Source organism: Saccopteryx bilineata, chromosome 2 (genome assembly GCF_036850765.1).
Source record: "Saccopteryx bilineata isolate mSacBil1 chromosome 2, mSacBil1_pri_phased_curated, whole genome shotgun sequence".
NCBI classification, from domain to species: domain Eukaryota; kingdom Metazoa; phylum Chordata; class Mammalia; order Chiroptera; family Emballonuridae; genus Saccopteryx; species Saccopteryx bilineata.
This window is the reverse complement of record NC_089491.1, coordinates 138,507,465-138,531,694: the sequence shown is the minus strand read 5'-3', so window position 1 is coordinate 138,531,694 and position 24,230 is coordinate 138,507,465. Positions and strand designations below refer to the sequence as shown.

The 24,230-nt window shown below is 40.0% G+C and overlaps 1 protein-coding gene across 2 annotated transcripts in view; it reads left to right on the top strand.

Moving 5' to 3' along the window:
* The window catches only part of TMTC1 (transmembrane O-mannosyltransferase targeting cadherins 1), a 297,501-nt gene that overhangs the window by 115,750 nt on the left and 157,521 nt on the right, over positions 1-24,230 (top strand). Inside the window, exons 6-7 of one of the 2 annotated variants that reach the window (XM_066258033.1) lie at positions 17,246-17,327; positions 19,103-19,206. The exons of the other annotated variant lie outside the window; for it this stretch is intronic. Of the exons in view, the coding sequence (XP_066114130.1) occupies positions 17,246-17,327; positions 19,103-19,206 (186 nt within the window). The remainder of the gene's footprint in view (positions 1-17,245; positions 17,328-19,102; positions 19,207-24,230) is intronic. 2 annotated transcript variants of the gene reach the window in all.

Genomic DNA, 24,230 nt, shown 5'->3' with positions numbered 1-24,230 from the left:
AAGAGAGAGAGAGATTGAGTGAGAGAGAGAGAGAGAAAGGAGAGAAAGAGGGGTGGAGAAGCAGATGGTCGCTTCTCCTGTGTGCCTTGCCCGGGCATTGAACCCAGAACATCCACATGCCAGGCCAATGGTCTACCACTGAACCAACCACCAGGGCCCTTTTGCTCTTTTGAATGAATTATGAAAAGTGCCCCCTCCCTCAGGGCAGATGCAACCAGCTGCAGGGCTCTGTGGTTATTGAACAGAGAATGAGCTAGTTTTTATCCCTCACAGCTCATGTCAATTCAGCCTGCACAACACATTTGAGAATCTGACTTAAGTGTTTGAATTGAATTAAAATTCCAGTGAGCCTGACCTGTGGTGGCTCAGTGGGATAAAGCACCAACCTGGAATGCTGGGGTCTCCAGTTCAAAACCCTGGGCTTGCCTGATCAAGGCACATATGGGAGTTGATGCTTCCCAATCTCCCTTCTCTCTCATACACACACACACACCTCTCTCTCTCTCTCTCTCATCCCTCTTTCAAATGAATAAATTCAATCTTTAAAAAAAAAAAGTGAGCAAGTAGAATGTTGAAAGCCAAATTAAAGCCTTGCCTTCTAGAAAAAATATTTTGTTCTCCTTCCAGGAAGGAGGGAGCTGATTGAATCGGAATCAAAGTCCTTTTCCCTTCCCCATCCTAGTGGAATTCCTTCACTTGTGTGGTGTATGTGTACACACGTGCACCATGAAGGTATAAGCCGTAGGGTTTTAGTGTTTTCAACAGAATTGTGGTCATTATTGTAATAATGGCTATTTTTGATGCCTTTATGGGCTAGGCACTCTGTTGAGCCACTAGCACACTTCATCTTATTGAAATCCTTTCAATAATCTTGTAAGGGAGAAATTATGATGACCAGATGTACTTGAGGCATCGGAGAGACAGGGAGATTATGGGCTAGCCTGGCCTCCCAGTTCATACCTGAGTCAGCCAGGATTCCGTGAGGCTTCCTAGCCTGTGCTTGTTTGACTACACCCAGCGGCCCTGTAGCATCAAGGGGGCCACGAGGGACCCTTAGAGACCCATGTGGCAACCAAGGCATCATATAAAGAGGTGATTAAAACTTCGCAACCTGTAATGTTGTGACATTATTTTATGAATGTTACTTTGACAAATATAGGTGAAATATAAATAAATCCAATTAGATATGTGAATAGATATGAATCATGACCAGGACTAGAATTTCTACTTTCTTTGGCAACTTCCCTACTGAAGCTTTTTATATTATGTTTTCAAATGAAACTCTTAGGTCTAGAAGGAAATTAAGAGAACATTAAAAAAAATTGTGTAACCAAAGAAGCATTTGAAAAATCAATAGAGATCTAATTTTTATGGATTTCTGACTTGCAATACTGATTGCCATTTTCCGCAAACCTTAAAACTCTGACAGTTATCTGAATAATGATTGTTTATGTGTCATGTATACTCTATACTGAGAGCCAATTGTCATTTTATAGTTTCCTCCTCAGGAGCTTTCAGTGTGCCTGCGCATTGGAGTTTAAAATAAGACCAAATTGCCTAGATGTGAAACTTTAAAGATTTCCCCTTTGTTAAAGCACAGAACATATCTGTCTTTAACATAAAACATGGATTCCAAGTGAAATAAGACTCGAATTTCCCCAAAATAAGATTCTGTAGGAAAAGTGAATTCTAAAGATGTTTGCCGAGATTGTGCAGGAACAGCCCATCCACACTTTCTGGTCCTTACAGCTTTGATAGTCAGCATTACTCCCCCGCCCCCGCCCCCCCACATCTTAAAATTAAAGGTATTAAGGGTGGGTGCCTAAGAAATGGACTGCTCTCTGGACCAAGAGCAGGTTTCTCTTCTTCAGCATCGACATTGCCTACATCCCTGAGGAGGGTTTTCCGTTTTTCTAGGCCGCCCTCTCTGTTGCGGGCCGACGTGAGCATAGTGCGGCCCACGTGACCATAGCACGGCTGACGTGAGCATAGTGCAGCTGACGCTGCAGGGAGGCACTTTCTTTCGGGAGGTGGGGTTGGCAGGAAGCCCAGGCAGCCAAATGTCCTCCTTGGCCTCTGCGTGAACTCAGTGTATAAAACCGTGTATGTCCGAGAGCTGCTGGATTACGGTTTGTTGTTATGAGTTGCTGCAGAGTATGTACGTGAGGACTTGGGCAGAGAGCGAGGCTGGGCCTTCGCTTGGAGACCTCTGGATTGGAAAAAGGGGCTTTGTAAAGATTTAAGTGAAACATCTTCCTCTCCATGCCCTAAGTCTAAGCATAGACCCCAGCCTAAATTATTCACCCAGTAACAAGCATGGGAGTGGGACAGAAAGAGACTCAACTGGGCCAGCTGGGCCTGCATTCTGCTTGGATACAACAGGTGGGGAGGAGGGCTGCTGACCTCTCCCACTAGCAGAGGTGGCCTAGTCTGTCCTGGGTACTGACCATGTGATTTGAAAATCCTAACGAGCAGGTCACAGGTGGCACTTTGGGGAGAGGCTGTCCTGCTCCAGGTACTATTAGAGACCAGAGCAAGCAGCCTCAAATACCACACAATGACACATTGATTATTTTGAATTAAAGTTATTGGAAAGCAAACAATGTGAGGTGTTGGAAGAAGACGGACTTTGGATGGTGAACATACAATGCAATACACACATAATGTATTATAGAATTATACATCTGAAATCTATATAATTTTATTAAGCAATGTCACCCCAATAAATTCAATTAAACAAAAGAAAAGTACATTGATCCTCTTTTGTCTCCTTGAATGCAGGAAATAAATCTCCTGTGAAAGGTGCCCTTCTTGCTTTGAGGACGGTAGTACTGAGACTCACGTCCTTATAGCCAGAGTTAAGGATTTCAAGGCTGAAAGCCTATCTAAACAAACCTTGTTACTTCTTTACTAATTTACTGCCCAAACCCAAACGGTGTTTAGATTTCTTCGTAATGAGTACTCACGCCTAAGTTTCTTTGTCCTGTCATGTCCTCATGAATTTACTGTTACTTTGTCTAAAGAGTATAAAAAGCTGCCTGCTTTGATCATTTCTCTGAACATCATTTATGATTTCCTGTATGCACATATTAAATTGGATTTGTTTCCTGTTAATCTGGTCTTGCATCAATTTTATTATTAGTCTAGTCATAACTACTCAAGAGGGATCAAGGAGTGGAATTCCCTCCCCTCCACAGTATCAAAAGGGACCTAATGATGAGGGTGACACCAGGTGAGGACTGGGACAGGCTTAGGGGAAGAGGACATATCTGGGGGAGACCATTTCCCTGTATGTGTCTGAGTGAACAGAGATAGAACCAATGTCAGTCATAGTTAGGGCTATTCTACTGCTGTTCAAGTGTTCAGGGTTCTGAATCTCTTGTTTAATGTTAATTACTTTAGTTAGATTTCAGACACTTGACTGAAACACAGCAAAGAGTGGACCAGTCTGGGAATGGGGGCTGCCAGCTGTGTTTGCAGGGAGCCATCACTGTCCAGGGAGGGCTGTGCCCACACCGGTCCCTGTGCGGCCGCCTGGGCGTCTCTCCTCTTGACTTCCCCACCTCCCCTGCTCTCCTGTCAGCTCTGTGCCCCCGGCCCAGGTCAAGTCTCACCTCTTCCTTGCAACTTCCCTTCATTTTCCAGTCCATGTTGATTTCTCCTTTTGCTGAACCGCTTTAGGCTTTTAGCATGTGCCCTCCTTGGGGCAGGGCAGAAAGTACAGAAAGGCCGTGTGGTATAGTGTTGAGAGTTTTGGCTTGAGAACCAGATGCTTAGAGTGAAGACCCGGTTCTGCTGCTTACTGGCTTTACATCCCAGGCAAGCTTATTTACATCCTTATACTTCAGTTTCCCCATAGATAAAACGAGGATAGATATAACACCTGCTTCATAGTTGTTCTTTATTGTTGCTGTTGTGTGTACGTTTAAAGAATTAATACATGTGCTTAGAATTGTGACTAACTCATGGTTTTTACTTATTGAAGAGGAAAAAATTTTCCTCTGCCTTTTTAGTTTCTTCTAGCTGATCTGATAAATCAACATGAGACAGAGTGACAAGATAAAATAAGAAAATGTGGTTATATATGTACTATGGCAACGCCACTTACTTGAGAAAGAAACCCTGCATGCATGAAAGGTTCAGAGACAGAAAGGGACAATGAGGTTTATCTGGCATTCTAAGCAATGAGGTAAAGTGACTTGAAGTTTCAGTGGGAGGAAGGTCATTTACAGGGTGATCAAAAGAACAGATGTTCAGGCCCTGGCCAGTTTGCTCAGTAGTAGAGTGTCAGCCCCACATGTGGATGTCCCAGGTTTGATTCCCAGACAGGGCACACAGGAGAAGTGCCCATCTGCTTTTCCACACTTCCCCCCTCCTTCCTCTCTGTCTCTCTCTTCCCTTCCTGCAGCCAAGGCTCCATGAAGCAAAGTTGGCCCAGGCACTGAGGATGGCTCCTTGGCCTCTGCCTCAGGCACTGGAATGGCTCCAGTTGCAACAGAGCAATGCCCCAGATGGGCAGAGCATCGCCGCCTGGTGGGCGTGCCAGGTGGATCCTGGTCGGGCGCATGTGGGAGTCTGTCTGACTGCCTCTCTGTTTCCAGCTTCAGAAAAATACAAAAAAAAAAAAAAAAAAAAAAAAAAAGGACAGATGTTCAATAATTAGAAGTTTGCCCTGCTCTATATATGTCATAAAAAGTTATCTCTGATGATCATTCTTAATTTGGGCTAGGCCCCAAATTTAACATTTTTAAGGGAAAGGTAGTTTTTCTTTTGCCTACAAGGACTTGAAAGCCTTCAGCTCAGAGTAACCCAGATCCAGTAGCACATGTTGGGGAGGGGCATGTTCTGAGCCCCTTCACACTCAACAAACGTTAGCTGATATTTAATGTTAAATGTTTGCATTTATCCCTTTTATGTATTGCTTCTATGACTTAACTCAGTGCCCAATATTATGCCTCTTAAATTGAATATTGCTGTTAGAATAGCTTGCTATTTTTCAAAGTGATGAGTTGTAGTGGCCTTTTGTTCTTTTCCTAAATTGATGAGGTATATACTTGTATCCTGAATTATCTTTTTAAACATATGTCATTAATGTGTTTGTACTTCTGAGCGTAGTGTTTGAAATGCAAGCATTCTCTTGAGAAAGGGAAGACGGAGGTTAGTCGGTGGCGATGTGAGAGATAGTGGAGCATTGCCAGAAAGGAGCACAGTCTGCATGTATTCTGACCTCCTTCACCACCTGGGGAACACTGGGACAAGTTACTTGAACATTAATACCCGAGCTTCCCCATTTGTAAGTGAATTATATTAGTAGTGCGTGCCTTATAGAAATGCGTTAGGGATTATGCACAAGAACCATGACTGGGGCACACAGTAGGTATTCACTAACCGGTTGCAAGAATGCTTGCATTTCAAACACTACGCTCAGAAGTACAAACACATTAATGACATATGTTTAAAAAGATAATTCAGGATACCAGGATATACCTCATCAATTTAGGAAAAGAACAAAAGGCCACTACAACTCTATCACTTTGAAAAATAGCCTGCTTGTAAGTCTCCTGGGAACCTTTAGAGTTTAGGAGAAAAAAGGAAAGCTACACACTTGAGGAAAGGAGGGGGAGGAAAGACTTGGGCTTACTCAAAAGAGAGCAGGTACTGGGTGGGTTCTTTGTCTTAAGAGAGAGTGCACCCTGGTTTCTTTGTCTTAGAGGGCTTTTATCTGTTTCCTAAAGGCAAGAATTTTAGGGGAGATTTAAGGGAAGGATCACAATAGAATATTCATCAACTTTCCAGGCATGTCCTTTGATAGGTTGATTCATCAAAATGAGCATCAAGATGGGGCAGGGTTATTTTCTGGTCTGTTCCACCTTTAAAGAATGCCACCTAAGGGAGACCTTGACCAAGGAGGGTCTGTTCCAGCAGGGTTGGAAGGTATAAACCAGTGTTTTTCAACCACTGGTCCATGGACTGGTTTTGGTTTGCCAGACATTTCATGCTGGTCCACGATAGAGTTAACCACCCTGCTGTTGTATGAAGATTATAGACCCAATGATCTTAGTCGAATTCGCTTATACTCAGGGTGATTGTCACTTACCAGCTTTATCATTGATGAAAATACTATTTAGATTGTCTTAAATATATTTGGAACTCGCAGGCCTATTCAGGCAACCTTTTGCACCATGCAGAGCATTTACAAACCACGCACAATAAATAAAAAACATTCGGACAAACTTATGTAGTATTCAATACATTGTACATATGGAGTTTAGAAATTGTGGACCAGCCTATACCATGCTGTAATGTTTTGTTCGGTAAGATAAAACTTTATTCTTTGCATCTTTCTGTTTCTGGCTGGCTAGGTCACTTGTACCCAAGAATAAAAAGGTTGTAAACCACTGTTGTAAACCATTTACTCCTAAGTGTCTGTGGTTTGGGAAGATAAGACCTTGGGATTTATTAACTGGCTGTAAATTACTTGGCTATCTGTTTAATTATCTATCTCAGTCTCCCCATTCCACTTGTCAAGAAGTTTTCCTAGCTCCTTACTGTCCTGTCTCACACATATTCCAATAAGAGAGTCAGAAAATATGATTATATTATCATAGGCTGTTTTTAATCTTTTTCTCAGTGTAAAAGTTTACCTTGTGTTTCTGCACCAATGTGTATCGCAAGTAGCAGTGGTTTCATTCGTATGGATTCCTTGGTGGCTCTGGTGTATAACAAGTCTGGACTGGATAAAAACAGGAAAGCTGCACAGCCAGTGCTGTCTGTCAGCATGCGGGAGAGGCCACCCAGCGCAGCGAGAAGGCGTGGAGCCGCCATTAGAAGATTCAGTTCCTTCTGGGATTCACGGTCAGTTCAGGATCAGGAATAGGGAGTCAGGGCTTTCTGTTATGTTCACCTTATGTGGATCTTCCAAGGATTAAATTTTAGCCTAGAATGAAAAGCCCTTTAACATAGAAAATGCCATACAAAATATATACATAAGATGCATCTTCTTGTAATGGATTCTTATTTTGGCAAATTAAATTACCTGGTTAGTAGAAAATTTCTAAATGTACATGAAATGAATGACCAACTAATACAAAATTCAAGTACGTTAAGAAAGGAACACCTAAATCATGCTGCTGAATAAATATAACAAATATGAAAACATAACATGCTCTTCTTCTTTATTCGTATGGTAAGTTCTTTCCACCAACTTGGCAAGAACTTCTCATCTGTTTCTGAATGTGATATCTCAGAAATTTTCAGAATAACTGTTGTTCATCATTTTCCCATTAGGGCTGCTGGGCCCTTTACACTTTGTTTAGGACCTCAGAATAGACACTGTACCAATGTCATATAGAGCTGACCCTGATGTGCTGGAAATTGGCTGGGGCCATCTCTGCGTAAAGCACGCTACTGGCTGCTCATTGCCATCAGAATAATGTCCAAACTTGACAATGGGATGTGAAAGCTTATGGTGAAGTGGGTCCTGTCTGTGTCTCCAGCTTCCCTGCTCACCAGTCTGCCAGTATTAGATCCTGGAGCCAGAATGAACTTCCACTTCCTTCATACTGCTTTGCCCTTGCTCAATCCTAGGCTTCTGTAAACGTGTCGTACTCCTTCTCTGCTCACCCAATTCACTCTTCATCTTCCTCAGATGTCAATTTCATTGTCATTCTCTTGGGGCATCCTCACCTGTCCCTCTTGATGTTTCTGCCTGCTGCTTCTCTCTGTGGGGTGGGCTGACTGATTACTTCACAATGCAGTGATACCCTTTCAGCTCCTTGTAGCCATCTTTCTTACTGAGAATTTCTGACTCAGCCCACTGCGCATGGAATCCGCATTTTGACCTGCAGCAACCACTACATGCATTATTGTATGAGGATACTTCTTAAAAGACTCTGAGGATTGTGCACTGCTTCAGTTCATTCATTTGTAGAAAGAACTCTTATTATGGGTCTTAGTATAGACCTGTATGAACTGATCAAGATATTGAAGATGAACTTTATTATTTTTAATTGCATAGAGGTCATTGCCTTGTTAACATCGCAGAAAATGCCATTTAATAAGTAATCTGTGTTGCAACTGGTGATGAATAGATCAGCTCCATTTTCCTTTTACACGGTATAGAGAACAGTGGTTGCTCTGAGTTTGGGTGTGGGTCTCACCTGCACCTCTCGCCAGATCCTGAGTAAGTACCTCCTTCAGCTTCATTCACAAGTTGGGGATTAGTATGGACGCACAGAGCTGGTGAGAAGATTACATTAAATTAAAGAGGTAATGTCCTTGTTGTTCAAATAAGTTTGTAAATATGCTGTATATGTTTGCTCGCTTATAGCTTGCATTGGGTGTGGGGGACAGGCTGTAAGGAAGCAGAGTCATTATGGCCTAAGGCTTAGTTTTAAGACTAAGCCTTTCCCACCCTAAGTGACTTTGTATCAAAGACTTCCTTGTTTGTTTATTGGATTAAAGGTTTTGATTCCTACACTATAAAATGGGGCACAGGAACCCATGCTGGAAGAGAGCAGAGAAAGGCCACGTGGAGGAGAGGAGAAGCAGCCAAGATGGCAGAGTGCTGAAGGAGAAGCCAGTTTGTGCAGAGTTTGTGAAGAAAGAAGGAGATGGGGAACAGAAGTGAATGAGGCTGGTGAGGTAAAATCTTTTGATTCCAGGAAACTTGGATAGTCAGTGACTTTAGGAGCCCTTAATGGAAAGGGAAGTGTTTTCCCACTGTGTGTATTTCTTGCCTGCTGGGTACAAGCTAGGATTAAAGGTAATGGCCCACCAGTTCTTGGCTCCATTGTTTCATTGCCGTCTGTCTGAATCAAATGCGAACCTGCACGGGCCAGGCAGCTGTGATGGTGGCCATGGCTACTGGCTTTACAGTGCTTAACACAGTGACTGGCACATGTTGACGGTATTTAGTACTCCCTATTATTAATGAATTGAAACTTACCTGGCTATTAATGATGGAAAATATGATATCACCAAAACTAAATTTGTGCTATTATGTGTGGAAGGAATAAAAATTGAGCTTCTAACTAAATTCAATGTGGAAAGAATATAAATTAGACCATCTGACTAAGTTAATGAAGCTTAAACTCATTTACTTTTGACACTGAAGTACTGTGACCTTTTGCAAATTAGTTAACATTTCTGTACTTTATTTTTCTTTTCATTTGTAAAACTACTTGAGGTTTTCTTCTTAAAATTTATTTATTGATTGATTTTAGAGAGAGAAGTGTAAAGCCAGTATTCACGGCCACCATCACAGCCGCCTAGCCAGTGCAGGTTCACATTTGATTTGAACAGACGGTAATGAAACAACAGAGCCAAGAACAGGGCCATTACCTTTAATCCTAGCTTGCACCCAGCGGGCAAGAAATACACACAATGGGAAAACACTTCCCTTTCCATTCAGGGCTCCCAAAGCCACTGACTTATCCAAGTTTCCTAGAATCAAAGTTTCTAGCTCACCAGCCTTATTCACCTCTGTTCCCCATCTCCTTCTCTCTGCACAAACTCTGCACAAACTGGCTTCTCACTCAGCATTCCACCATCTTGGCTGCTTCTCCTCTCCTCCATGTGGCCTTTCTCTGCTCTCTTCTCTAATGCTAATCTCAGGAACTGAGAGAGCAAGCTCCTGGTCTGCCCCACTTTATAGTATAGAAATCAAAACCTTTAATCCAATATACAAATAAGGAAGTCTCTGATACAAAGTCACTTATCTGAGGCATAATGGGATTCCTCATGAGAGTGTACCACCCCACATCATGCAATCAGTCAAGGGTGTGGGGAAAAGCTTAGTCTTAAAACTAAACCTTAGGCTATAACGACCCGGCCTGCTTACAGCCTGTCCCCCAGACCCAATGTGAATTATAAGCGAGCAAACATATATATTATATTTACAAACTTATTTGACCAACAACCACAAGAGGAAAGAAGAGTGAGATAGACAGAGAAACATGTATTTGTTTTTCTACATATTAACACATTAGTGGTTGTTTCTTGTATATGCTCTGACCAAAAATCAAACCCACAACCTTGGTTATTGTGATGATGTTCTCACCAACTGAGCTATCTGGCCACCTACCTGACTTGCTTTGAGTCCTTTCAGTTCTAACTTTGCTTTTCTGAGTGGCTAACAGAACTGAAATTTTATTCCCTGTGTTCTCTCTGACTTTTTTTCCACCATTCTGTGTGTGATAATATAAGTAAATATTTATTTGTAAGGAACATACTGAGTTAAGAATTTTAAATTGCTGGACAACAATGTTACCACAGCCACAGAATGGGGTATTGAAAGTCAGTATAGGTTTCTGAGTGAATTGAATTGAGCTGCATCCTGGTCTTCTTAGAATAGCTAGCTCTTTCTCTTCAGAATCTACATTTAAATATCAAAGGAGACATCAAAGGTTGTTCTGCTCCTCTGTAGAAGGCCTTTGGTTATTAAGATTTAGATGAAGCACTTTATAGCTTCAAGGAGAGTGCATTAAAGAGAGAACCCAACCCCACTTACATGTCCTTTGTTGCTTTTGTTAGGTTTATAATCTTTTTCTAATGTAAGCTTTATCTTTGTTATTTTGGTCAACTGAAAAATCGTTTCCTTGTGTTTCAAAGACAAGCAGATTTCGGAATTCCTATTCTAAAAAGCTTTGAATTCAAATTTTTTGGGTCATAGTGTGTAACTCTTTATTAATCTCCTTTATTACCTTGACAGAGCAGGAGATATTAAATTAGTATGAGTGATGTTCTAGAAAGAATTCATTATATAGCTTTTTATAATTTATTGGTATAATGTTAAATTGTAACAACTCTTTGATCCTGAGATTTTTGACACTGGAGCTGTTATTAAAGCAAAAGTGATCAGGTTTTAAGAGATTCTGAGAAGAGCTGGGAAATACAGTATAACATCTTCATTTAAACCACCAGGATTTAAGGGAAGGGAAAGAGTACCATAGAAATGGCATTCTTATTTTGGACCCTGGTGTAGCACCAGAGGGTACGGAGAACACAGAAAAAGAAAGAGGGTTGATTTGTTATCCACTAACCTACACGAGAATGTTAGACCTCAGTTGTTGAGATTGGCTAAGAAAAGAATTCAGAATCAGGAATTGAAATACAAATAAAAATTTATTTAGAAAGTCACACAGGTATAAGAAGTGAGCCAACAGGGCTTCATGGACTCTTGAAACAAGTTACAGAGGTGAAAGAAGGCCCTTGGAGCTTAGGAAAAAGAAAGGCAAAGAAGAACGCCCCCAGGGGAAAGAGAGGACTAAGGCCTGAGCAAACTCCAGGGAGAGAGCACAGGAGCTGGATCCGGCATTGGGTAAGGCAGGGGTCAGGAACCTATGGCTCGCGAGCCAGATGTGGCTCTTTTGATGGATGCATCTGGCTCACAGACAAATCTTTAATAAAAAAAAATAATAACGTTAAAAATATAAAACATTCTCACGTATTACAATCCATTCATTTCCTACCGCTCATGTTCATGGTTGCGGATGGCTGGAGCCAATCACAGCTGTCCTCCGGGACAACACCAAATTTTTATTGGATAATGCGTAATGTACACAGGTCGTTGTATGGCTCTTACAGAATTACATTTTAAAATATGTGGTGTTCATGGCTCTCTCAGCCAAAAAGTTCCCAACCCCTGGGTTAAGGGCTTTTATCTGGAGGTCCCAGGGGAGGATCTCAATTGAATACTCATCAGCTTTCCAGTGTGTCTTCTCAGGGTCATGGTCTCAGTTGACTATTCAGCACCAGGGCAGGGGGTCATTAGTCATCACAGCTGTGCCTGAGGTCAGCCATGGTATTGCCCCATCTGGCCTTGCTGTTTTTGTGGGCCTGGAGCTGAAACACAACTGAGCCTAGATGTTGTCTCTAGGGCAGGGGTCGGGAATCTTTCTGGCTGAGAGAGCCATGAATGCCACATATTTTAAAATGTAATTCCATGAGAATCATACAATGATCCGTGTACGTTATGCATTATCCAATAAAAATTTGGTGTTGTCCTGGAGGACAGCTGTGATTGGCTTCAGCCACCCGCAACCATGATCATGAGCGGTAGGAAATGAATGGATTGTAATACGTGAGAATGTTTTATATTTTTAACGTTATTTTGTTTTATTATTAAAGATTTGTCTGCAAGCCAGATGCAACCATCAAAAGAGCCGCATCTGGCTCATGAGCCATAGGTTCCCGACCCCTGCTCTAGGGCTTAATGCTGAAGGGAGTGGTGTGCAAGGGCTTGTAAGGGAGTCCTGTGAGGCTATTCTCCGACCCCCTTATTCCTCCTCTAAGGAGGTTACCACATGACCAGTGATGAGAAAGGTCAGGGGGTATGAACTGCATGACCAGTGATATACTAGGGGAGAAAAGGTCACCCTGGGGGCCAAGTCCCACCTTAGTTGTCCATTGCCTGGCACCTGGGGCTTTCCGCCCTGGTGACCTTCCACACCAGGCCTCTCATTCCTACTCTGCTCAGGCCTGTCTTACTGCCTCCTGTTTCAGATTGTAGCAGGTGAATATTTTAAAAATTCTATTTGGGTCTGTACACATTTATGATCATCTTACTATACATATCAATCATCTACTGACACAATACAGTAATACTGTGTTAACAAAGTTCAGTGACATAAAATAATAAGCATTCATTTAATGTTCAAGTTCATGGGTAGATGATTGAGGGTGGAGATTGTCCTGGTCTCAGCTCAGACTTCTCAGTTGGATTTGAGGCCTGAGTAACTCTGAAGGGAGAGGTCACATTTAGCTCTGATTGTGTAAACACAATCAACTGCAAAGGTGGATATTAATAGTCAGAAAACTTGGGATCAGGAGAACAGAAAATTGGGGGTATGGAGGAGCACAGTGTCGGGAATTTACTTTGTATAATCTTGATCTTTTGCTTTTATTTGCCCAAGATCATGGATTGTTAAAAATGCAGAATTTGACGATGCCAATACCCTTGTTTAAAAACAACATTCAGTTGAGTACATTTAAAGATTATATTGCTTTTATTCAGTGATTCGTGAAATCAGGCAGCATGTTGTCTAGCAAATAAACACAAAGCTCCTGGAAGCTGTACAAAATGAAAGGCTTTTGTAGGCAGAAGGTGGTGGGACAGGAAGTTCCTGGCAAAGAGTGGATGTCTGTGTCCCCTTCATTTAGAGGACAGCAGGGGTCTATCAGGCAGGTTACTCACTAGTACTGACCAGATGGACTGATTTAGATTCCACTCCTGAGGGAGGTTGAAACTGTAATTAAGTTAAGTAGTATTAAGTCTTGGTCTGGTGATATGGGCTTAGCACAAGTGACTCTAATTTGGGCCTGTTGTCTCTCTTTTAACACCCAAAACTAATATTAAAAAAAATTTTTTTTATTGCAACAACATAGATGGGCCTTGAAGTTATTATGCTAAGAGAAATAAATCAGGTGGAAAAAAATTTCACTCATATGTGGAATATAAAAATGAAAACAAAACAAACCAACAACACAGAAACCTTATAAAGTCAGACAACAGCATGGTGGTGAGCGGAAGGGGACAGGTGGAGGGAGGGCAAAGTGGGTAGAGGGGCTCGATTGTGTGGTGATGGATGGGAGCTAAACACTTGGTGGTGAGCATCTTGTCTGTAGTACATACAGATGTCGATTTATAATGTCTCACACCTGAAACTTATACAATGTTATAAGCTAATATTACCTCAATAAAAAAATAAATTACAATACAAAATAATAAAAATATATCTTTTCACATGGAACTTCGAGCTGCAAAGAGTCTACTCAAGGAGGGGGGTCAACTAATATTTGCTTACTCCTAAACTCTTGACATTTCTTTTTTTAGTTTCAGTAGGTTTCTCTCTGTTTTCCTTCAGTTGTCATTTATGATGTCATCACATTGGTGAAATATCCAAAGATCATAATAGTTTAGACCTAAAAGGGTCTGTGAAACCATTTAGTCCAACTCTCTTTGATGAAAGGAAAAAAACAACAAAGCTCCTGGAGACTGTAACGAATGAGCTGAAAACACAAGAATAGAGCTCTGGGCCTTTGTTCCCCTTCTCGTGGTTTCCTCAGTGGTTTGGTTTTGTTGTTGGGATTTTCTCTGACTACTGGGAAGATAAATCAGTGATGGGTTTTGCATAGTGCCTATAAGGCACTTTCAAATGCTTTAGCTTATGGTTGAAATGAATAGATGAGAGAATCTGATATAACAGTTAAGTATTACTTCTAGGTTTTTAGTCTACTCTATTAAAAAAAGAATTATAATGTTCTGCCTCAAAATATTGTTGGAAGGGGTAAATAAATTGTTACAGTGTAATTACTTAGGCAAATAATAGTAAAATAGTAAATTAGTAGGAAATATCATTTCCTACTTTTATTATTGTTAATAATGATATCATTACTATTTGTTGTTGTTGTTTGTTTCTACTTCACAGACCCTACGTATATGATGGATTAATGGGGAAAATCTGTTGCCCAGTTTTGTTGTGAGTGGGCAGAGAGATGCCGTGCATTCAGCCCTTAGGGTGCTCCCTGTGTGGGTTTAGGGATCTGAGCCTCTGACCTTGTGTTTATCAAAAAAAGGGGGCTGTGTCATTTTGACTTCTTTCCTTATTTAATATTGGTAAGCAACTATAAGTAGAAGACTTGAAAAAGGAACATTTTTTTCAATTATTGCTCTCCGTGTCATTCTAGGCTTTCACTGCTTTGAGATGCTACATCTTAAGAGTAAATTATTTGCTGCCTAAAAGAGCTTAACTTCTCAAGGGAATAGAATTTCTCATGGAGGAAGAATTTCTAAGCAAAGGGATACCTTATAAATTTAACTCACTGAAATAAACAGAATAGTGAGCTTGCAATAAAACAAAATATGAATTTACCAAAGTTTACCATTGAAAACAAATCCTAAACTCTGTGGTTTGTTGTTTTCTAGAAAGGAAAACACTTCTAATTTTTTTTTTCACTTCTAATTTTTTAACTGTGTTAAAATAAACCAGCAAGATAGGGAACGAGAGAAATGAAGCTTCCAAGAGCAGGCCAACAGAAAGCACTTTTTCATTCAGATGTACTGCAACTCCAGCCTTCCCAACACCTTTTTTTTCCCACGCTGCCTTTCCCTTCCCCGCAGCCATTTATCTTACTTAGGGGGAAAACAGAGATGTACAGGCTTGGACTTTGTTGAGTTATTCTGAAAACAACGGTCAAAGTAGAAGCAGAGCTGAGAGAACGTGCTTAGCAGTGATTTAATCTTTTTGGAATCACAGACCAAGTTAACACCAAAGATCAAAGCCAAGGGATTTGCCTTAGAGAAATACACAGATGCAAACAGACACAAAATCCTGAGAACCAGTTCGGGATGTGGTGGACTCCCGTAAGCCTATTCAGGGGTGCACTTGTGTTGTGAGAGCTGATAGTATCCCTGTCCGTCCTCCTTGCCAAGCTCTCTTTTGAGAGCTAAGGGAGAAGAAAGGGTTTAAATGTAGTGCTTGGTGATGGATCCAAGTCCAGGGATTGCTAAAAGCTGAGTCTATGTAGTGTTTTTTTTTAGCTCATCTTTTCTCTATTCATTAAATACGTTAAAGGTCAGATCCTCAGCTGTTTACAAACCAGGAGAGGAAAAGGGAAGCAAAAAGGAAGAGACCTGCCTCTGAGTGACACTGTCCCTTCCTTCCAGTGCCGCTTGGACCCATTTTTTATGTGTCCAATCAAAGCCGAAGAATCACAGGTATTTTGTAAGCAGTTGCCAAGGTGGATATTTCTTTGTGAGACTAACCCACTCATCTTTTACAAAAGGATCTCTGTTCCATAGAACAGTCCCATTGTGTAAGGAGACCTCATTCAAATGCAAATTTTAAGAGATTCTGGGGAGAAATTCTTTGAGGAGAAATTGGATTAAAAATAGTAATAGAAAAAGTGAAAAGGGAAATAGGGATGAGTCGGAAAATGCTTGTGGATAATGCTAGTCATTTTGACTTTTTTCCCCTCCATTCTGTACTTTATAATATAAAAATTCATATGTTGGTGAAAATTTCCTGCTTTAGGTTTTGGGTTTTTGGGGTTTTTTTTTTTTTTTGTATTTTTCTGAAGTTGGAAACGAGGAGGCAGTCAGGCAGACTCCTGCATGCGACCAACCGGGATCCACCCGGCACGCCCACCAGGGGGTGATGCTCTGCCCATCTGGGGCATCGCTCTGTTGCAACCAGAGCCATTCTAGCACCTGAAGCAAACTTGCTCCTTGGCTGCGGGAGGGGAAAAGAGAGACAGAGAGGAAGGAGAGGGGGAGGGGTGGAGAGGCAGATGGACGCTTCTCCTGTGTGCCCTGGCCGGGAATCGAACCCAGGACTCCTGCACGCCAGGCCGACACTCTACCACTGAGCCGACCAGCCAGGGCCTCCCGCTTTAGGTTTTTAATTGTGGTTTGTTAATACAAGCCCCTTCTCACTTCCCTTTCATTGTCTTCACTAAAGCCTGTCAATCAAATGCTGTACATATGGATTGTGGTGCTCCCACTGGGTTCCAGTGAGTGCTAGTGCTGTGTCAGATGCAGGGTCTACACAAGTCCCTGCTCCACTAGAAGTTGACATTCTTATAAACTATTTTGTTTCTAAAGGTTGTAGACTGGTGAGAATTATCCACTGCATAAGGGTGAGCTCTGATCCTAACACTGGTACTTATTAGCTTTGTCACCTTGGATAAGTGACTCAACCTCACACAGCCTTGGCGTCCTCTGTTGTCAGGGATAAGACACTTGTGAAATACAGTCTTTTGTGGGTGGAAGACATTGTTCTTCTCTAATTACATGAAGCAGGTAAATAAACTTCTATTTTGTTTAAGATCATTCCTGTGACCAGTGTAACCATAAAGTTGCCAGAATGCCTGTCTTGTTGGGATTAGACGGGGTAGTAATATTTATAGCTAACAATGCTAGTAGGTGTTGTCTTATATATTATCTTGTTTATTCCCCCAACTTTTCTGTGAAGTAGATATTATCATTACCCTTCTCTTTTGTACGTGAGAAAAATAGATGTGTAAGGAGGTTAAGAAACTTGCCTGAAGTCTTCCAGACAGGAGGCAGTAGCGCTGGGGGACTGAAACCCAGGTGGTCTGGCTCAGAAACGGCGCTCCTGGCTTCGGGCTTTCCCAGCCTTTTTCGGAGTTACAGCATATTCACATTAAAAGGACAACATTAGTGTGTGGCGAACTCTCGACACTTATTTAAGGCTTTATTATTATTTTTTCTTTCCTGTTTCAGGTATCTGACAGCAAGCAGTAATAGAAATTTCCTGCTTACCATGAGGCCATTCTTGAAAAGGGCCATTTTGGTCATAAGTTATGTAAGTACAGTACAAATACACTTTTGAAATATTTGATAAGAGATGTTTCACTTTAACTTGGCTCAGAGGCATGATCCAGAATGTTTAACAGAATTAGCAACAGAGTTTAACACCTTGATCTTAGGATCAAAGAGTTAACATTTCATAAATGTTACAAAGCATTAGAAAGTATGTGTGAAAGAGTTCTAGGGATACATAAACTCCATGACAGTGACAGTGACAATTAGAGTATTTTGCAAGTTTCTTTCCCGGTGCTGATGGTGAGTTGTCTTAGCTGAGTTGTCGCACTTGACTGCCCTCAGTTATCTATTGCTGCATAACAAACTTCCCCACAGCATAGTGGCTTAAACAACCACTGCCATATATCTGCCCCCAGTGCTCTAGTTTGGGCAGCATCCAGCTGGATGGTTCTTCTGCTCATGATGAATTTTGGCTGGGTTACTCATGCTAATTCATGCCGCCATCCGCTGGGCTAGGTGGTTGGTCTCTCTGATATTTTATTTTTGAGGGCCCTTTCTGTGGCTGCTCTCCCTAGCAGGATACCCAGGACTTCTTACAGCTTGGCCACTCAGTTCCGATGACTCCGTTTCTTGATAGGAACGCTTATACAAAGAGGGGAGGAATTTTTGGTGGCCCTCTTTGGTGACTATCACGTTAAACATCCTTTTATGTTGTCAGATTTTTTATGCAAGGAGATTAGGAGACCAATCTCTTATGCTGTTGCTGTTTCTCATAAATTTCCTGTCTGAATTCATAAGAAGTTTTGACAGGAAACTTATGAAAATGTCTTTAAATTTAATGTTAACAATTAATGTGAGGTTTTTTTTTCAACACTAAAACATGTTTATGAAAGAAGATGAGTATGAAAAAACTAAATGAGGTAGAGAGCTTTGGATGGACAATTTCAGCAGAACGGGCAAAACTTTCCTTAGAGAATTCCATCGTATCTTTGCAACAGGATAGCACCAGTTAGTGATGAAATTCCTTTGGGTGACACACACACAAAAATGTTCCCTGGGGTTGTGAAAATAAGCTTTCATGAGTGTTGTACTTCTAACATTTCCAAATGTGTTCATTCAAGACTCAGCAGTATTGAAAACAAGAAAGATACAAATAAGTGGAATCATACACTGTGTTTGAGGAAAAGAAAAATATCATATAAATGCCCAGACTACCAAAAGCAATGTACAGATTCAACATAATTCCTATTAAAATACTAGTGGCATATCTACAGATCTAGAACAAATAGTTCAAAAATTTATATGGAATCACAAAAGACCCTGAATATCCTCAGCAATCTTTAGGGAATAAAACAAAAGTTGGAAGTATCACACTACCTAATATCAAACTATACTAGTTGGCCATAGTAATCAAAACAGTATGGTATTAGCACCAGATCAGCCATACAGATCACTGGAACAGAATAGAGAGCCCAGAAATAAACCTACATCTTTATGGTCATTTAATATTTGACAAAGAATGTAAGAACATATAACCAGGTAAAGACAGTCTCTTTAATATATGATGTTGGGAAAATTGGACAGATACATGAAAATAATTAAACCAGACCACCCTCTTACCACCATCTATAAGAATAAACTCAAGATAGATTAAATTCCTACTCATTTTAAATGTTAGAATTTTATAGAAATGCTCTCTAGAAAAAAGTGTTTGTGAAACAAAATATTTGTAAAGCATCAGGAAGTATCCTTCCAAAAGGTGTGCCTTACCTCAACAAGCAATGATTTTCTTAACAAATCTTCTTTGCTCTGAAGGTGATCGTTGTTTTGTACTTCCGCCTGTGGATAATGGGAGGATCTATGCCCCTCTTTTCAGAGCAAGATAATCCAGCTTCATTTTCACCTTACTTTCTTACAAGGTCAGTAGAAATACATTTTAAAAAAACTTTACTTAGTATTTATTAAATTGTTCTGTAATTTTAAATGTTAAGTTGGCTTTTAAAGAAAGAAAGGGGCCCTGGGCGGTTTGCTCAGTGGTAGAGCGTCGGCCTGGCGTGCAGAAGTCCCGGGTTCGATTCCCGGCCAGGGCACACAGGAGAAGCGCCCATCTGCTTCCCCACCCCTCCCCCTCTCCTTCCTCTCTCTCTCTCTTCCTCTCCCGCAGCCGAGGCTCCATTGGAGTAAAGATGGCCCCGGGCGCTGGGGATGGCTCCTTGGCCTCTGCCCCGGGTGCTAGAGTGGCTCTGGTCGTGACAGAGCGACGTCCCGGATGGGCAGAGCATCGCCCCCTGGTGGGCGTGCTGGGTGGATCCCGGTCGGGCGCATGCGGGAGTCTGTCTGACTGCCTCCCCGTTTCCAGCTTCAGAAAAAAAAAATACAAAGAAAGGAAGGTTGTGTTTCATTCAGGTTGTGGGGAACAAAGAAACTACTATTTATACATTTAGAATTTTTTTAACAAATAGTACTATTTTTTTTTCTTATTACTGCTATTTATCTCATAAGTAACAATCATTTTATTGAGCATTTATCATCAATAATAAGTGTCTATTATGTGGCCCATATGGCAGATGTTACACAACAAAGCACAGAAATGTGTGGAGGTTGATTGGGCATCATAACTATTTGTAAGATTAAAAATGAGTAGGGAGGTTGAAATTGGAAAAAAGAAATGAGCAATGATTGTTGCTAAGACATAGCTAATTATATCTTATCAACTGTCCTTAAGAGATTTACTGGTATTGGATCAAGAATGGATGTTGATCAGTAGATCTGGTTCATTGAGAAAAATTTCAGTTTCTTATTTATTTAGTCTGCTATGATTTTCTGAGGCTTCCACATATAATTACATTTGATAATTTTAATATCTTTTCTTCAGGATATATTATTGCTATAATATTTAAACATTAATGTGCCCTGTTTTTAAATTTTCATAGTTTTACATACTTACCATCTAATATCATTTTCATAATAGTAACCTTCAATGTTGGGAGGTTTGTGATGATATATAAATCTTGACTTAGAACTTGACTGATAGAGCCATTTATATTTCGGTTAACTTGTATCTCTTAGAGACAACAGATTGTTGGAATTTAATTTTATGCCAGGCAGTAATCTTTGCTTTATTTCACTCATTTACCTTATATGTTTTAATCGGTAGTTTTCTTTGCATCAGACATGTTCCTAATCTTTTTCATTTTCTTTAAAGACTGTTTTTCACTCCAGAAAGGACACCTTCATATTTGATGAAACCATTTCTATAATAGATATGTCACAATTGTATTCATTCCTTACGCCACACATGCACTTGCATTTAAAAACCTTCAATACACCTTCAGAAATCATATGGCATTCAACCTCTAGTGTCTGCTTATCCCTTTGAGACAGTCTTATAAATTGTTGTTTATGGCTGATATTTTTGAAAATGATGTTTAATTAATCCTTTAATTAAGATTGACATCTCTAACTCAGCTTTTTGTTCGTGTTGCAATCTGCTTACTCTTTTTAGGTATCTCTCATTGGCTTTCAAATCTCCAGGGCTCCTTGTCTGGACATGTTTAGCTCATTGATAAATTGTTTCAGTTTCTGTAGCTCCTTAAACAGCTACTTTCTGCTTTGAAGAGAAAAAACAGCTTTGCCAGATCCTGTTCTTGCCTAATGGCTCCATTTCCTTTAGCTTTGGGTTGGTTTCCCTCCAAGCTTTCTTGTCTCCTGAATTTGAGCATTCATTCTTATCTCTGCAGTTAGATGCAGCCTGTACTCTGAATTGCGGGTCTCCAAAAGCCAAGATGCACAGTCAAAAGAAACAGATGGGCAAGAACAAGAATAGACTACTCTCAACTCACCAACCAATTATTTCACTTATATCTTCCCTTTTTTTTCCTTCTTATTGAATTTCTTAGGATGACAGTGGCTAACAAAATTATACAGGTTTCAGATGCACAGCTCTACAACACATCATCTATACACTGTATTGTGTGTTCACCACTCCAGTCAAGTCGCTCTGTCACCATTTATCCCCCTTATCCCTTCCTCCACCTCCCCTCAACCCTCCCCCCTCCCCCGGCAATCACCACACTGGTGTTGTCCGGGTCTGTGGGTTTTTTTTCTCTTTTTTGCTCACTCAGCTGTGCATTTTAGCTCTGATTTGGCAGCTCTCTTGACTTTGTCTTCACTAATCACAGGCTTGTCATTCAGCTATGTCACTCTACCTCATTAATGCTTTATCTCTTTTACTGGATGTATAAATCCAAATACCTTTAATAGCAATAGCATCCTTGCTTCTGCCTTTCAAGTACTATATCTTCTTTTAAAATATGTGTAGTAAATTATTCATACTATAATTACTAATTAATGTAGTTTAGCTTGGTCCAGTTCTGTTTTGTATCATATGATTTCTTATGAATTTAGTTCTGAAATTCCTTCTCTTTTAGACGATCTGTTTCCATGTGTTTAGCTAGGATAAAATACCTGGCCATTTTCTGCTTGTAAAACTGAAGGACAAAATCACTGGGATGCTCATGAGAAACGTTTGTTAAAGAAAATTTTCTAAGACATGGGAGTTGGAGAAAAGATGCCTGTGTGACATTCATTGTAACGTAGGGCATTGTTTAACAAACCCAGAGGAATGCAGCTTTGGGTGACTTATAACATACATTTACTATATTTTAAAATTCATGTCAACTTAAAATTTAACATATGGAAATCAGATAAGTGATGATTTCTTTTTCTTTAGTAGAAAATAAAGCTTCGCATGTTACAACTTTCTTATCTGGCAGGACAGTGGACAAATGTTATCTCTAATTTGCCAATCTCATTTTTTAATAACTATGAAAACCCAGGTTTTTCAAATTCATTTAATTAATTAATTAATTAATTAATTTGTTGTGTATGTTCAAAGTCTATACATTTATTTATTTATTTATTTTTAATAAATTTTTATTAATGGTAATGGGATGACATTAATAAATCAGGGTACATATATTCAAAGAAAACATTTCTAGGTTATCTTGTCATTAAATTATGTTGCATACCCCTCGCCCAAAGTCAGATTGTCCTCCGCCACCCTCTATCTAGTTCTCTGTGCCCCTCCCCCTCCCCCTAACTCTCTCCCTCCCTCCCTCCCATGTTCTCCCTCCCCCCACCCTTGGTAACCACCACACTCTTGTCCATGTCTCTTAGTCTCATTTTTATGTTCCACCAATGTATGGAATCATGTAGTTCTTGTTTTTTTCTGATTTACTTATTTCACTCCTTATAATGTTATCAAGATCCCATCATTTTGCTGTAAATGATCTGATGTCATCATTTCTTATGGCTGAGTAGTATTCCATAGTGTATATGTGCCACATCTTCTTTATCCAGTCTTCTATTGAAGGGCTTTTTGGTTGTTTCCATGTCTTGGCCACTGTGAACAGTGCTGCAATGAACATGGGGCTACATGTGTCTTCACGTATCAATGTTTCCGAGGTTTTGGGGTATATACCCAGTAGAGGGATTGCTGGGTCATAAGGTAGTTCTATTTGCAGTTTTTTGAGGAACCACCATACTTTCCTCCATAATGGTTGTACTACTTTACAGTCCCACCAACAGTGAATGAGGGTTCCTTTTTCTCCACAGCCTCTCCAACATTTGCTATTACCCGTCTTGTTGATAATAGCTAATCTAACAGGAGTGAGGTGGTATCTCATTGTAGTTTTGATTTGCATTTCTCTAATAACTAATGAAGCTGAGCATCTTTTCATATATCTGTTGGCCATTTGTATCTCTTTCTGGGAGAAGTGTCTGTTCATGTCTTCTTCCCATTTTTTTATTGGATTGTTTGTTTGTTTGTTGTTGAGTTTTATGAGTTCTTTGTAAATTTTGGATATTAGGCCCTTATCTGAGCTGTTGTTTGAAAATATCATTTCCCATTTTGTTGGCTGTCTGTTTATTTTTATATCAGTTTCTCTTGCTGAGCAAAAACTTTTTATTCTGATGTAGTCCCATTCATTTATCTTTGCCTTCACTTCTCTTGCCATTGGAGTCAAGTTCATAAAATGTTCTTTAAAACCCAGGTCCATGATTTTAGTACCTATGTCTTCTTCTATGTACTTTATTGTTTCAGGTCTTATATTTAGGTCTTTGATCGATTTTGAATTAATTTTAGTACACGGGGACAGGCTGTAGTCGAGTTTCATTCTTTTGCATGTGGCTTTCCAGTTTTCCCAACACCATTTGTTGAAGAGGCTTTCTTTTCTCCATTGTGTGTTGTTGGCCCCTTTATCAAAGATTATTTGACCATATATATGTGGTTTTATTTCTGGGCTTTCTATTCTGTTCCATTGGTCTGAGTGTCTATTTTTCTGCCAATACCATGCTGTTTTGATTATCGTGGCCCTATAATATAGTTCAAAGTCAGGTATTGTAATGCCCCCAGCTTCATTCTTTTTCCTTAGGATTGTTTTGGCTATTCGGGGTTTTTTATAGTTCCATATAAATCTGATAATTTTTTGTTCCATTTCTTTAAAAAATCTCATAGGGATTTTGATGGGAATTGCATTAAATTTATATATTGCTTTGGGTAATATGGCCATTTTGATTATATTTATTCTTCCTATCCAAGAACAAGGAATATTTTTCCATCTCATTGTATCTTTTTTGATTTCCCTTAACAATGCTTTGTAATTTTTATTATATAGGTCCTTTACATTCTTTGTTATGTTTATTCCTAGGTATTTTATTTTTTTTGTTGCAATCGTGAAGGGGATTATTTTTTTGAGTTCGTTTTCTAATATTTCATTGTTGGCATATAGAAAGGCTATGGACTTTTGTATGTTAATTTTGTATCCTGCGACCTTACTGTATTGGTTTATTGTTTCTAATAATCTTTTTGTGGAGTCCTTCGGGTTTTCGATGTATAGGATCATATCATCAGCAAAAAGTGATACCTTTACTTCTTCTTTTC